Raw genomic sequence first — 14659 nt, 5'->3', positions numbered from 1 at the left:
TGACAATTTAAAGAGTAAACTTTTGTGTAATACGCGTCATCTACGCAAACTAGGTGACGACACGTGTAATCTATACCCTTCTCCCTTTTCAAAAAATCTCTCTCTCTCTCTCTCTAAAGTCTATGACCCTTGTTTCTCTCTAGCTGCCATTGATCGAAGTATCGAACCCTAACTCACAGACCTTACTATTATTGGATCCTCCTTAAAGCTCCGTGTCGCGTCCTCCTTTGCTCTTTGGTTCTTTCCTTCTGGTAAGAATCCACTCCATTTCATGATACGTCACCGTTTTTGCTTCTTCTCGATTTTTAGATTTGCTCGCCGATGGATCCCTGATCAACTAGATTTGATTTCTAGGGTTTATTGCAAGAAGAAGAAGAAGCGATGGATTTGTGAATTTTAGTGATAATCGCGTCGGTTTGTTGTATATTAGCAAAGTTCGTAGCTTTTTCTCGAAATCCTTGAAAGATGTCATCAGCTGATGTTACGTTAAGCCCGGTTCGTAACGAGCCATCGATGATGCCTCTCGTCCATGCCAATTCCTGTGCTGATTCCCTCCCTGACGAGACCATTTTGATCTACCTGACACTCCCCGGAACTCTTATACCAATGCGAGTGCTCGAATCCGATTCCATCGAGTCCGTTAAGCTCCGGATCCAGTCTTACCGTGGGTTTGTAGTGAGGAACCAGAAGCTCGTTTTCGGTGGGCGAGAGCTAGCGAGGAGTAACTCCAACATGCGTGACTACGGTGTGAGTGATGGCAACGTTCTTCATTTGGTTGTCAAGGTCTCTGATCTCCAGGTTCTTGATGTGAAGACCACTTGTGGGAAGCACTGCAGGTTTCACGTTGAGAGAGGGAGGAACATTGGGTATGTGAAGAAGCAGATTTCAAAGCAGAAAGGTGGGGACTTTGTTGATTCCGAGGTGCTTTATGAAGGTGAGAAGCTTGAGGACCAGAGTCTTGTTAACGACATTTGTAGGAACAGTGACGCTGTTTTGCATTTGCTTGTGAGGAGATCTGCTAAAGTTAGGGCTAAGCCTGTGGAGAAGAACTTTGAGTTGTCTATTGTTGCTCCTCCGCGAGTTGATGATGTCAAGAGAGTTATTGAAGCTGATGATGGTATTGTGCAGCCAAGGAAGCAGCTTTTGAATGACTTCTCTTTGGAGCCGGTTATAGTTAATCCCAAGGCGGAGTTGCCTGAAGTGGTTAAAGATATGGTTAGCTCTGCTTCTGATGGACTGAGAAGTGGGAATCCTCCTGTGAGGTCAAGAGAGGGGACGGGAGGTGCTTATTTCATGCAGGGGTCTTCCGGGAACAAATATGTTGGTGTGTTTAAGCCTCTCGATGAGGAACCAACGGCTGAGAACAATCCACACGGACTGCCACTTTCGCCAAATGGAGAAGGTTTGAAGAAAGGAACAAAGGTTGGAGAAGGTGCGTTGAGGGAAGTTGCTGCTTACATATTGGATCATCCCAAGAGTGGACGCCGATATATGTGTGGTGAAGAGATGGGTTTTGCCGGTGTGCCTCCCACGACTATGATTGAATGTCTGCATCCTGGTTTTAACCATCCCAATGGAATCAAAACCAAGATCGGATCACTTCAGATGTTTACCGAGAATGATGGCAGCTGTGAGGATATGGGTCCAGCTTCATTTCCAGTAGAGGAAGTTCACAAGATATCTGTTCTGGATATTAGACTGGCCAATGCAGATAGGCATGGTGGTAACATTTTAATGAGAAAGGACGAGAACGGAAAGATTGTTCTGATTCCAATTGATCATGGATACAGCTTGCCTGAAAGCGTAAGTTCTCTTTATCTTTATTACGACATTGCCACATGAAACTGATTTAATTTACTTGCAACAGTTTGAGGATTGCACGTTCGAGTGGCTTTACTGGTCACAAGCTCGGAAACCATACTCTTCCGAGACACTGGACTACATAAGATCACTGGACGCAGAGGAAGATATCAGCCTCCTCAAGTTCCATGGATGGAAGATGCCATTGGAAACCGCTAGAACACTCAGAATCTCAACGATGCTACTGAAGAAAGGAGCAGAAAGAGGGTTGACAGCGTTTGAGATTGGGAACATGATGTGCAGAGAAACTCTGACCAAGAAATCTCTAGTGGAGGAAATGGTAGAGGAAGCTGAAGAAGCGGTGCTTCCCGAGACGAGCGAGGCTACATTCATGGAAGCCTTGTCTGATGTGATGGATTATCATCTTGATGAGGTGGTTCATGTGTGAATCGTTCTCTTAACTTGAAACTATGGGTACATATACTCTTCGTTTGCCTCCATATGAATCTGGTGGCTTTTGTTAATTTCTGTCATTCTTTGGACATGTGCAAGTTGCTTTTGTTGATTTCACTGCGACATATTTCCTGGTAATGACAATTTCAATGTTTACAGTAGTTTTTTCTATTTTTTTGTTTGTTTGTTTGGTCTTGTTTAACGTTTATTCATGAATTAGGTAGAAAACCTGTGAAACTCGAAATTTGTCACACTAGCCAACCGTACAACTGATACACAGAACATCACAAAAAAAGGCAAATCAACGAGAGAAACAGGAGAAAGAGGCACAGAGATATAGCACAAACCAATTCACTGTTAGAGTAGTTCATATAGATTCTTCTTTTCAGATGTTAACTGGGAAATGACTGATGATCAAAGCTCACTTTGTTGAAGGCCTTGTGGACCAAAGCTTTCACCTAATGATCTCAGTACCTAATGCCCTCGTGGTCAAAGGGTTGACCTACAATACAACACGTGTGAATGCTTTCAAATCCACTAGTACGTGTGAAATGTGAAGCGGCAACACGTTGTGCCACCCAGCTGAAACGTGGCATAATCTGTTTGTTTCATCATCCTTGTTTTAGTTGATAAGTATGAGAGAGAGAGAAGACATGAATGTTTGGGTGGTAAGAAAGATGGAGAAGAAGAGTAAGGAGAAAGGAGAAGCTGAGAAAACAAGACAAGAAGAAGAAGAAGAAGAAGAAGAAAGAAAGAAAAACAAAGAGAAAAAAGATGGGGGAGAGAGTAACAGTGAAGGGTCTTCCACACGAGCAAGTGCCTCAGCCCGGCAGAGATTTCTCCAGCGAAGCTCTCGAGAATCTCCCAAATCCCAAGTGAAGTGAAGTAAAGTGTTTGTTTCGAGCTCGTGTAAAAAGTTTATTTTCTCTAGTGAAAGTTTGCTCAACCATAATGAGCTGCACCACCTTGATACTAACACAGTCTCTCTCTCTTCTTTGATCACGTTTGTTTGGGGATGTGTATATCAGAACATGCGAGAGAGCAAAGAGATGGTAGGAGTGTGAACGTTGCTTCCACATGATTAATGGTTCATATGCTCTTTCTCGAGTGAAAGAAATAATCAATGGTTTTCATTCATAAATACTTGAGATGTTGGATCCCAATACCAAGGTACTCGTCTGAATTAAGTTGAAGTATTGTAACAGCTACAATTAATGCCACTAATCTTGACAAAACATATTGAATGCTTACATGGAGCGAAGATCTATTTTCTTGATTAAAAAATAAGGAATTTCTGGCAAATATTGCAAAAGAATTCAACTAGTTAAAAAGAATACAAAATGTGGGAATAATCGTGGTCATCATCATCATACAAAAGAAAACAGCAAGACTCACATACTTAAATCAAACCATGGAGATTGGCAGTTAAAAACAACCATAGATGTGGAAAATAACCGTCATCCATCATCAAACATCTTCACCTTCGGCAATCGTCCATCCCAACTGATGATGAAATCTGCTCGGATCCTCCAACGCAGCAGCAGTATCCACCGGCAAATCCGCCAGCGATGCCAAAGTTGTCAGAGAAGAAGACGAAGAAAGAGACTGGAGATTCGAAGATGATGATGAAGATGGGAAATTCATCGCCAGTACGTTGCCTTCGCTCCATGACCGCCGGATCGGGAACGAGATGCTCTTCGAGCTTCCGTGGCGTCGGCAAGACTTCCGCTGCTGATTTTGCCTTTTCCCAGCTCCGTCGTGAAGCGCGCAATCGCAGTTTTTGTGGTAAGGACGCCTCTCGATGCCGGAATCAAGACCTGAGATACAGCCTTCGAAGATGCAGCGGAATATTCCGTCCGCGGCCATCGTTGGCTGATCTCGAGATCCGGTGAAGAGAAAAATATCTGAAATGAATATTTCGTGAAACTTTTTATCTTTTATTTCTTTTTTTTTCTGTCAACAGCTAAGCTTAGTCGATTTAGCTATTTAAGTCAATTTTTGTGAAAGAGACAAAAAAAAAAATCGATTTGTGTAAATTAGTTTACGTGAGATTAATGGGCCTAATAAAAAAGAGAAACGAAAACGTTAGATTCATTCTTACTAGGCCCAATAAGAACTTAATCTAATACTTAGACTCTCAACTTCCTGATTTAACAATTTCTGAAGATTAGCTGTAACAAATTATTGGACTGGTTAGTAATTAGTAACAACTTTTTTTTATAATTAGTAAAAACAGCAATATGAGTATGACGTACGTCAAATAAAACTGAGGCAGTAATATACAAAAAATGCTTGGAGGTGACATATATTCAATGAATATAAAATCAATATGAGAAATTAAACTATGAAATTCTCTTCAGGGCTTTGAGAGCTCACTTCAATAATCCTCTTCACTTTTACTCATAACTTATGAGTCATAAATAAAACCAATATGAGAACTTCCATTATTCTTTGAGCAGATGGTTCAGACTTTCAGTGCATCCAACAGTACCATTAACACTGAGCCTAACAATAGTTTTTCCTCACTATATTCACAAGGAACTAAACTATTGTCAATGTTGTTCATCTGAGCATCAAAGAAACATCCACATATAAAATTATTGAGCTCATTATAAGTAATGGGCTACAGCAACTGAATCCGATCTTATAAATCAGAAGGACCTTCTGTATCCCTCTAACTCAAAAGCAAACTACAATAAGCACGCAAAATAAATCATACCAGATAGATAGATAGAGTTCACACTAGACCAGCTGATAGATAGAGTTCACATAAGGAAAAAAAAAAGCAAAAAAAAAGACCTTTCATATCCCTCTCTTTAACTGTGGTGCTCTATGTTCAACATCTTGATGCAAAGCCTCATTTCCAACGATTCACCACACAATAAACTGTGAGGAATCAACATATAGTTATCTTGAGGGGTTTGTAAGCTCACTTCCCGAATCTTCTTCATCTCTGATAATTTGTAAATGATAGTTTGTCCATCCACAGTGTAGATGAGACGATATGAGAACGGTCCAACTTCTTGAATAGATGGTGCAATGCAACTTACAGTAACGTACACCCCAAACGGCTCCTTGAAACATTGCACTGCAAACAATAGTCTCTCCACAGTTGCCCTTTGAACAAAAGTTGCCCTTTGAATTAATATCTTATCACTGATGTTCATCTTGATACCACATGAAATGCCAATACATAACTCATCACGTATTTGTTCTGAAACTGTCATGTGATTAGAAGACACGTAGTGAAGGTAGAGATCAATGTATGAGCCAGCGTAATTGCAGTATTGTACAGGGCAACAACAATACTCAGCGAAAGTGCAGTCCTTTTCATGTGTTGGTTCTTTCCCGAAAGCTACACTTTCGGTGCATCCATATTTGGCATTTTGGCATGGGAGGAAAACGGATTTAAGAAGAGTCTCCATTGCTCTGCAGCGACTGTGGCCAACAGGAAGAGCACATGAAGGGCACTTATTTTTCAATTTGGGACAGCAGGAGGAGCAAGCCAAATGTCCATTATCACACTGAAATACAAATCCAATGAATTAACATTCAAATCTGCATTTTCAAGAGATGAAATGTCACAAAGTATTTTCAACTTTACCTTATATCAGAGAAAATAAATAGAGATCACATCCCAACTGTAATCCAAACAAGAAAGAAAAACAATGCAATATATGAAACTTAACCTGGAATATAGGAATACTGAGTGGCTCAATGCAAATAGGGCAATCAAGAACACCAAAATCAAGCATCGCAGAGCGTGTTTTGTCGTCCTCTGTTCGTTTCCTCTTTTGCCTCGAAACATTTGAATCGCTTGAGTTACACTCCATAACGATATAAGATCAAAGCCTTCTTCCACAACAGAAAACCTTTTCGTTTCTTTATCTTTCTGATGAATACTGTTATTCCTTTATACTAGTATATATATAGCCAATCAACGGAATGGAAGTTTAATAATAATAATCAAATGCTCCTCCTGTTTCCAAAGCATTCGAAGTAAAAGTTGCGCATACGTACACTATGACTAGAACGTAATTCGAAGAGTTTGATGGGCTGGAACAGGTCGTTACGTACCTGGCCCTTTTTTTGGTTTGGCTTGGTCAAGTGTTTTTTCGGATTTAAAAATTTACGAAACGGTTAAATCTTACCTTACTTCGGTTCCGTTCATGTTTTAATAATTGGGAGAATTATATTTATATTCATATATATGTTTAAAATCAAAATTTCATGATTTGATAATATTTTATAAACTATGGTGCAAAATGCTGTTATTTTTTTTCAAAATAATATAGAAAATTCGCATGATTTTTGAAATAATGCATAATTTGTGTAAATGCCATTTATAAATATAACCCGTATTTTTATTGGAAAACCGTGTTGTGCGTAGATACATTGTTCATTGACAGTAGCTAAAATATCAAGTTAGCATTATATCGTCGATCAGGACCCGTGCCATGCACTGCTATATTTCATTTTTATAGTGATGCATAAATTGTTTACTTGATAAAACAATTACAAATATTATTTTTATAATATTTTTTAGTGTTATAGAAGTTGGTTTATGTAATAGTGCCATTGCTAAATGTTTATGATTTTCACCATATTTTTATATTTTTAATATTAGTTGTGAATAAAAATTGTTTGCATGAAATAATATATTTTCTGTGTGGTTTATCTTCTGTTAATAGTGTAATTCTATAAAAACTTTATTTGAACTAAAATAGATTAGTTAAAAAGATAATATTATAAGACATCTTTAACTATAAAAATATTAGTGTTTCAAATATGTTTTTTACGAATGTGTGGATATGATAAAACTGTTTCATAAATATTTTTCCTAAATAGATAGGTTTTATATCCAATAATTATTGAAGTAGTGTGATACTTATAAAATATATTTTAAATTATTTTAAGTAATGTGATCTGGTAACCTGTTTTGTAAGCCTCGTTTTTATTAGAAGAGTGTATAGTGTAGTACTGTGAAACTTATTAGTAAAAAATATTTAAAGTTTATATCAACTTCAGGATTTTGTCTGGAAAAAAGTGAGAACGGGCAGCTCTGCAATCTTTTCCTCTCTTTTCTCAAAAGAGGAAGTGTCAACTAGTCTTTGGACTTTTGCTGATATGATTCTTATTTTTTTTGTGTTTGCCAAAAATATTTTACACAGATACTTGGTGTTCTCGATGCTACTCTATCCGGTTTGGATCCGTTGAGTCCTTTGCCATGGACAGTAGCGGAAGAAATTGAGAGTTAAGATTCTTGTGAAGTAGATGGGATTTCTAGAAGAACTTCTCTACGTTCTTGCATGCCTGTAAGAAGTTACTGATCGTGCTTGCTAGTTGTTACTAGTTCTGGTCATTGGACAGGGATAGGAGAAGGAGTCCAAGTGTTGAACAATACACCAGCGAAGTTGTATAAAAGGGTAAGTTTCCATCTTTCTTTGCGCCCTTCACTTGCTTGATATTGTTGCTTTCTATCTGATGGTTGTATCTTGTTGTGTTGTTCAAGAGGCTGACATTCTTCTTGCTTTGCACGAAGAACTAGAAACACAACTAGCTAAAATAGCAGTGATGGAGGAAGAAGAATTGACTGTCAAACAGCAGAGGTAATGTCATGAGGAATACCATATTGTTCTTAAGATGAGGGTCATTAGTAATAGTTTTATCCTTTTGTTATTGTAGCAAAGTTCGTGGCACCATCAAAGATATGGAACAAACGCGCAGCTATATGATAGCAATTTGTATTGGCGGCATCAGTTGTCGTCACAGCTCTACAGTCAGTAATGAACAGGTAAAATGAATGCAAGTATTAGCCATACTTTACAAAGTACGTATCATTTCCAATCATCGGTATATCTCTAGTTGCAGGCTGTTCGAGTAACACATACATGTGATGTAAGTAATGAGTTCTGAATGTATATAAGATGAATACTTCAGAGTGAGATCCATATGACTTGATTGTTGCCTTCAATATTCAAAACCTTAAATTCCCGAGGATACTTTAATCCCTTCCGTCTATAGTATCTCAGCCAGTTTTCTAGCAAAACAACCTGAACATGAAAAAAAAAAGAGTCTCTCACTTCTTCTTCTTTTGGTCCTTGAGTTGTCTCTCCAGAGTTCTGATTCTCTGATTCAGCACTGAACTCTTTGAGATTCTTCTCTCTGGAACACTCGAAGATGACTCAGAGGAGGACGTAGAAGGATCTTCGGAGGAGGACATAGGAGGATCTTCATGACCAACAACACTTTGGTCTTTCGGCTGCTCAAAGGAAAATGGAATAGGCGAAGGCGGCTTTGGCTGCCCGCTAGAAGAAGATGTGACAGCATCCGGGAGATTCAAGAGCTTCCTCACATCAGGACGTCTTAGTGCTGCATACATTATATACACAATATGTCACATCAAAACTCTTTTATCTCACGTCTCAAGACTCTGTGGGAAAGAGATAGGGGAGGGGACTTGCCTAATCCATACCCAAGAGTAAACAGGTTGGAAGTGAGCCAGTAACAGAACAATGCCTGCCCAAAAAAAACTCATTGCTTATTATCAACTTCAAATAGTGAACAGTGGGAGAGTAATCGTTACCTTCTCAATGCCCATCAGAATTGGAATAGAGAGAAAGGCAATGATTCTTGAGAATTTCTTCATAGTTCCAGCTACTGGATTCCCTTCCATACCTTCCTGCATGTTGGACTACAGACAGAAAAACAACACAAGACTTGCTTTCAATATATATTAGGTCTGAAGATAACGACGACTTGTAAAGAGCTCCTACCTCCACCATAATTATGAAAGTGATGGCGGTAAGAAGTGGCAAGATATACGTAGTATCTGCAGTGGTGAGATCAGTAAACCAAAGAGTTCCACCGGTTTTAAATGACGGTACTTTCTCGGCCATGTTCCTGATCTGTGTGTAGACAAAAGCATCAATCATTGAAGGCATAGAAAAACAATGATGAGAGTCAACTGAGAGCAAACTAATCTTACAGCGAAGAAAAAGCTGATGAAGATGGGACCTTGAATAATAAGTCCTTTCAGGGGTGTAAACGGAGTTACACCATGCCTAAAGCCAATCCACCAAAAACAGTTATCAGCAAAGGAGAAAACTAGTTGTAACTTTTACGAGACAAATAAAAAATTGGACTTACTGTTTAAACAATAACTGCATCCGTCTTTGGCCTTCTGCCATGGCTTCAGGATCCGTACCCTAAGAAAATAACAACAACAACACACGCAAAATGTCATCATAACCAGAATAGAGGTGAAGAAGGCGTTTATATTCATGGCCTTAGACAATGAGACACACTCACAAACGGTCACGTGCACAGAAAGAACAAGTAAAGAAAAGGAGGAGGAAACAGCTTGTACCTTAGTGCCCATCTCTTGTCTTAACTCCTCAAGTTGAGGCCTCAGAAGCTGCAAGAACATGATAGATGAAACACAAGTGCAAAAAGAGGCATATATATCCTAATAATGTAAGAAAAAATACATTGAGTTTGTAAGTAGCCTTGAGTTGATTCAGAAGAATGGGAATTGTAACTCCACGAATGAGCACAGTAGTCAAAGCTATCGAAGCCCACCTACAAAGAGAAAAAGAGCTTACAGAAGACACATACAAAACAGAAACAAGCTTAAGAAACTGTGTGTATACATACCAGTTCAAACCAGTAAAGGAATGAACACCATCAATCAAATGCTGCAAAGCAGCAACAGGGAAAGCAGAATCCGCAGCCGCAATAGCAACCTCGTTGACAGCAGGAACAACAGCTTGGCTTGACGTCGTCACAGCTTCAACAATCTGATCAGGAACAACTTCAGGTGCAACAAAGTCGATACCATCAACTTTATCAGACCATTCCGGTGGTGTAGAGCTAGAAGAAGAGCTCATAAACCGACAAGAAGACAATCCAAGACCCAAGGGAGCAGCACATTGCCTCTCCATAAACATTGAGGTAAGCTTGTTAGCCCCATTAAAGGCAAAGACTTTACGAATCATTGTATCAGAACTTGGTTTAGTTTGATCTTTATCATCACTGATGAGATGACCACACGTTGGGTAAACTCGTCTCTGTAAGAGATTAACTCTCCTCGAGATACCACGCAAGCAAGCCATTACGACGATCCTGTTGTAAGAACATTTGAATCAAAAGCCAATCTAATAACAGAATCAAATCAATCCGGGCTTGGCTTTTCTATTTTTAGAGTTTCGCAGCGAGAAGCCAACATAGAAAACGAAAGGGAAAATGAGACATTACCTGAAGGAAAGGATCAACACTGTTCGGCTGAGTCGACGCCAAGTCTTAGGGCTAAAAGACCCTCTGAGTGTGAGAGAGAGTTGAAAGCCTTCGCGTTTTTTCTCTCTCTACCTGACTCCCGTAGGTAGCTACTCCCCCCCCCCCCAAACGCACCGTTTCGGCTCTCCCTCGACAACCCATAACAATGAAAACGCTTCGTTTCTTACATTAATGGACCTTAAAGACCAGAGTAAAGTAGTGGGCCTTAGCCCAATTTAGTGTCATTAATCAATAATACTTATGGGCCATTTAGTATTATGGGTTTAGTCACACTCAGATACAATTATTAATGTTTTAGTGTTCTAAAAATGAATATTTTACTCTTTAGAATACATTATCACTTTCCAATTGCACTGCTCCATACTAGTGCTGGGAATATGAGATATTATTCGTAGGTCCTGCCCCGTTTGATCTGTTGCGGATTACCCGCAAATTTCAGCAGGGCGGATACGGGTATATCATTTTTTCTTCGTGGGTTATGCGAATCAGAATTATAAAAAAATGAATCGACTCGCGGTTTAGCGAGTCAGATAGGACGTATTGATCAGCGAAATCCAACTCTGCTTCATATACACTTTCTCTTTGTGCAATGTCCTTTTCGTTGGACAAGCTAAAGTCTCTTAAAGTAACTACCAACTAAAATTGTCCTAACTAAACAAAAAACACAACCAAACAACAAGACCTCTTTTCGTTGGACAGAAGGACATTTCATCGAAAACACTTATTGGACTCCGTGAAAGTGCTCTACAAGTAGATTATGTCTCATAAAAGATAAAAAGTGTCTATCTGGTAATGCTCTCTCTAAAAATTTGGTGCATGTGTTCGCCTAATCAACAAATTATGTATGAACGAATTGTTTTTTCAAATTGTTTTTTTTAAGAATCGATCTAAATTAAATATTCAAAGAACTGGTCCAGGCATCCGTTCAAACACTAGTTATCTATTTATCTTATATGTCTAAGTAACCACCGCCCTAACGATTTTTTGAGCAATGGTTAAGACCAAATAAAAGTCATACGAGGTGCATACTCATCACAACGTTGGCATGGTTTTAGATTGTTTTGGTTAATTCAAGTCATCGCTATAGTGTGTTTTAGAGCATGCATTGAAAAGATTGAACGTTTTCAATGTTTTATATACATCTTCCAAAAAATGTAAGTAGAGCAGCTATTCATCTTAATGTATAGACTTATCTCACCTTCTCACTTCATATTTTACACGCAATCTGAAAACAAAAAAAAGTATTTTAATAGCGAGAGAAGGTTAGTCTCATACAGTGTATTTTCAATTATCTTTTTTGGTTGATTAAATATCATTTCTTTAACCATCACATGTATGAATATTTGTTGTTAGATACTTGTCTGAATCGTGCCTTTTCCGAGTCCCAAGCTTTATATGGAAACAAATGTGATTCTCTGCTCTTGATGTCACTCCATTTGTCTAACTCCTTATATGACATAAGAGTCACCCCTTGAAGTATATGATTAAACAGATCTCGAGATGCGGTTAAAGCATATTTGTAATCAATATATGCTAATTAATTAACAAAATAAGTATGATACCGGATCGTTTGGTCTAGAGATTTGTTTCGAGCTAACTATTCTTCTCTTTACCCTCTTTTTTCCCTCTCGTTTGATTACAATATCAGTATTATTTATTTGGGTGTTCTCTTCTACCAAACTTTCCTCTTATTATATCAAACTTTCAAATGGAATGTCCGAGACTTTTCTTGCAAAACAAATCACTAGTGTTATTATTGTATTGTTATGTTTTCGATTTAATAACTATCTTATAGCTTTGACAGATTTTTTTTTATCTATTTAATTTGTTAGATTTCCAATATAGTTTATGAAAAAAAATCTTTGTGTTTGGAATTCAATAAGTTTAGTTGGCACATTATTAATTCATGTTAAACGAAGCTATTATAAGAAAAGAACAGCCATAATAGTAGGGACATATTCGACTTTTACAAGGTCAACCTCAGAGAAGCTCCTTCCGTTCCTACAACCGCAAGTCAAAGGTTTGAAGATGTTATTATAGAAGTAGTTATGGTTGTATCTGTCGTTCTTCTATCTGATGAACGAGGCCGTTGAAGCCAACACACAGACAGTAAGTAAGTGACGTAACTATAGTTTAGAGATTCGTTTTCTTCTGCTCATTGAATTAAATTACTTAATAAAATATTTAATAATTGTGAATGATAATATTAATAAATAATTATTCTAGGAATTAACCTGACATGCGCAGTTATAAAATAATCTGTCTAATTTTCAGTTCTTTTTCGAGCCCCTCTCTCACTTTTTCTTTCGAGGAATACAAGAAAAAAAGTTATTAATCTTCTTGTTTCTCAAGATTTCTTCTCTCTTTGTTGAATCTTTTTTTTTGTTCCAACAAAGACGGTAAAAATGGATAGACGACGTCGTAGACAGAGCAAGGCCAAAGCGTCGTGTTCCGAAGGTGATCAGCTTATCTCTCTCTCTCTCTCTCTCTCTCTCTCTCTCTCTCTCTCTCTCTCTCTACCTCTCTGCTTCTGTCCCTATCTTTCATTGGATTGAGACTGATATTTGATGGTTAGCAGAAGTGAGTAGCATAGAATGGGAAGCTGTGAAGATGACGGAGGAAGAAGAAGATCTCATTTCTCGGATGTATAAACTCGTCGGAGACAGGTAAAACACACACTCACTCTCGATCCATCTTGATTTGCTTTACTCGTTTTGTTTTCTGTTTCATTTTGATTTGCTTATTGATTAATGATTAGCAAAACATAATGTTTGTGCAATTATATAATAGAATTCTAAAACTGTTTCCTCAATTTTAGTTTGATTCGTCTTTTTATCAAGCAGTGTTTGTATGGTTCTCTGTCCAGTTAGGTTTAACCAACTTATAAATTCTAATTGAATTTTATGGAAAAAGGATATTTGCATAATTTATGTAAAATTTAGTCTATCTTATATGGTTCGTAGGTGGGAATTGATAGCCGGAAGGATTCCAGGACGGACGCCGGAGGAGATAGAAAGATATTGGCTTATGAAACACGGTGTCGTTTTTGCCAACCGACCAAGAGATTTTGTTAGGAGATGATAAACGTATTTTTTTCTTTTTTTTAATTCACAAGACAAGAAAAAAGGAAAGTATTGTCCTTTGGATTACTATTTTGGAATGTATAATCATCTCTATATATATTTTTTTCTTAGGAGCTTTAATTTATTATCATTGATTCTATAAGTTACGCAATTTTTCTATAGGAGAAGTATTGTCCAAAAATGTAGTATATATCATATTATCTCATTTTCTCTTAAAAATCATGTATGTCCTAAAATCCCTTATATATTAATTGAGGAACATTTGAAAAGATGTAACCTCAATTTTGTATTAATTAAAAGAGGCCCCAATGCATAGGTGGCACTCAATTAGGTAGTCAATTACATTCAATTGAAAAATAAGTAGGTCCACATTCGATTTTTATATATTGTTAGATACATAAGTTGGTCAAACTATATGATATAATGATATGATATGATATTTTCTTTCCTTAAATAAAACCTACGGAATTACCATAAATGACTAATATATATATGACAGTTAATGAGTTTAATAATAAAGATTTGATAACAATGTATATCTCCTCCATCATTTTGTGTTTAATTTTATATTATTTAAATAAATTAAACAATCAAATTAGCTATAAAAATAAAATTTAGATTTTTTCGTATATGTTATATTTTGAATTTTTAAAAACGACAATAAATGACTAAAACTATTAAAATTATTATGTTAAAAATTAATGATCAATGGTTTAATATTTTTATTATAAGAAGATACACATGATTTTAAAACCATATGAGTAAAAAATATCATTTAATAATAAAATAAATAAATATATATATATATATATATATATATATATATATATATATATATTAAACACTATATACCATAAGATTACATAAATATTTTAATATTAAAACTTTCAATGAATTTTCAAGAACATTTATAAATTATAAACTTATTAAAGATTTCAGATTGAAAATTTTGTTATCGATGATTTAAATATTTTGTTATAAAACGATATGAACGATCATAGAACCGTATGATTATAAATTATTATTTA

The 14659-nt window shown here is 36.9% G+C and overlaps 5 protein-coding genes across 8 annotated transcripts; 2 read left to right on the top strand and 3 right to left on the bottom strand.

The window, feature by feature from the left end:
- Nucleotides 1-9: 9 nt before the first annotated feature.
- Nucleotides 10-3490, top strand: LOC106438282 (phosphatidylinositol 4-kinase gamma 4-like). 3 transcript variants are annotated; one of them, XR_007338139.1, is made up of 4 exons: nt 16-251; nt 355-1803; nt 1868-2387; nt 2478-3490. XR_007338139.1 is itself a non-coding variant. In XM_048775866.1 (3 exons), exons 2-3 carry the CDS (start codon nt 466-468, stop codon nt 2246-2248), a joined length of 1719 nt encoding a protein of 572 aa, XP_048631823.1. In that variant the 5' UTR covers nt 10-251; nt 355-465; the 3' UTR covers nt 2249-2414. The 3 variants fall into 3 exon arrangements, 1 of the variants encoding a protein (XP_048631823.1); XR_007338138.1 differs by having other exon boundaries at nt 2474-3490; XM_048775866.1 differs by lacking the exon at nt 2478-3490 and having other exon boundaries at nt 10-251; nt 1868-2414.
- Nucleotides 3491-3555: 65 nt separating this feature from the next.
- On the bottom strand, nt 3556-4284 carry BNAA03G21440D. The gene has a single exon (XM_013879393.3). The coding sequence runs from the start codon at nt 4117-4119 to the stop codon at nt 3721-3723; it is 399 nt and encodes a 132-aa protein (XP_013734847.2). The 5' UTR covers nt 4120-4284; the 3' UTR covers nt 3556-3720.
- Nucleotides 4285-4630: 346 nt separating this feature from the next.
- On the bottom strand, nt 4631-6265 carry LOC106441910 (E3 ubiquitin-protein ligase SINA-like 7). Its single transcript, XM_013883659.3, has 2 exons — nt 5943-6265; nt 4631-5777 (listed from the first exon to the last, which is right to left on the bottom strand). Exons 1-2 carry the CDS (start codon nt 6084-6086, stop codon nt 5070-5072), a joined length of 852 nt encoding a protein of 283 aa, XP_013739113.2. The 5' UTR covers nt 6087-6265; the 3' UTR covers nt 4631-5069.
- Nucleotides 6266-8072: 1807 nt separating this feature from the next.
- On the bottom strand, nt 8073-11077 carry LOC106438280 (mitochondrial inner membrane protein OXA1-like). The gene is made up of 10 exons (XM_013879392.3): nt 10510-11077; nt 9910-10377; nt 9744-9834; nt 9623-9670; nt 9403-9461; nt 9242-9317; nt 9030-9161; nt 8840-8947; nt 8718-8772; nt 8073-8625 (listed from the first exon to the last, which is right to left on the bottom strand). The coding sequence occupies exons 2-10, from the start codon at nt 10365-10367 to the stop codon at nt 8333-8335; spliced, it is 1320 nt and encodes a 439-aa protein (XP_013734846.2). The 5' UTR covers nt 10368-10377; nt 10510-11077; the 3' UTR covers nt 8073-8332.
- Nucleotides 11078-12584: 1507 nt separating this feature from the next.
- On the top strand, nt 12585-13751 carry LOC106443659 (transcription factor CPC-like). Of its 2 annotated transcripts, none has more exons than XM_048775864.1 (4): nt 12585-12657; nt 12945-13005; nt 13127-13214; nt 13512-13751. In XM_048775864.1, the coding sequence occupies exons 1-4, from the start codon at nt 12625-12627 to the stop codon at nt 13627-13629; spliced, it is 300 nt and encodes a 99-aa protein (XP_048631821.1). In that variant the 5' UTR covers nt 12585-12624; the 3' UTR covers nt 13630-13751. The 2 variants fall into 2 exon arrangements, with proteins under 2 accessions (XP_048631821.1, XP_048631822.1); XM_048775865.1 differs by having other exon boundaries at nt 12594-12661.
- Nucleotides 13752-14659: the final 908 nt, after the last annotated feature.

The sequence above is a fragment of the Brassica napus genome, chromosome A3 (assembly GCF_020379485.1).
Source record: "Brassica napus cultivar Da-Ae chromosome A3, Da-Ae, whole genome shotgun sequence".
NCBI lineage: Eukaryota > Viridiplantae > Streptophyta > Magnoliopsida > Brassicales > Brassicaceae > Brassica > Brassica napus.
The sequence above is the reverse complement of the archived record's forward strand: the minus strand, read 5'-3'. Positions and strand labels throughout refer to the sequence as shown.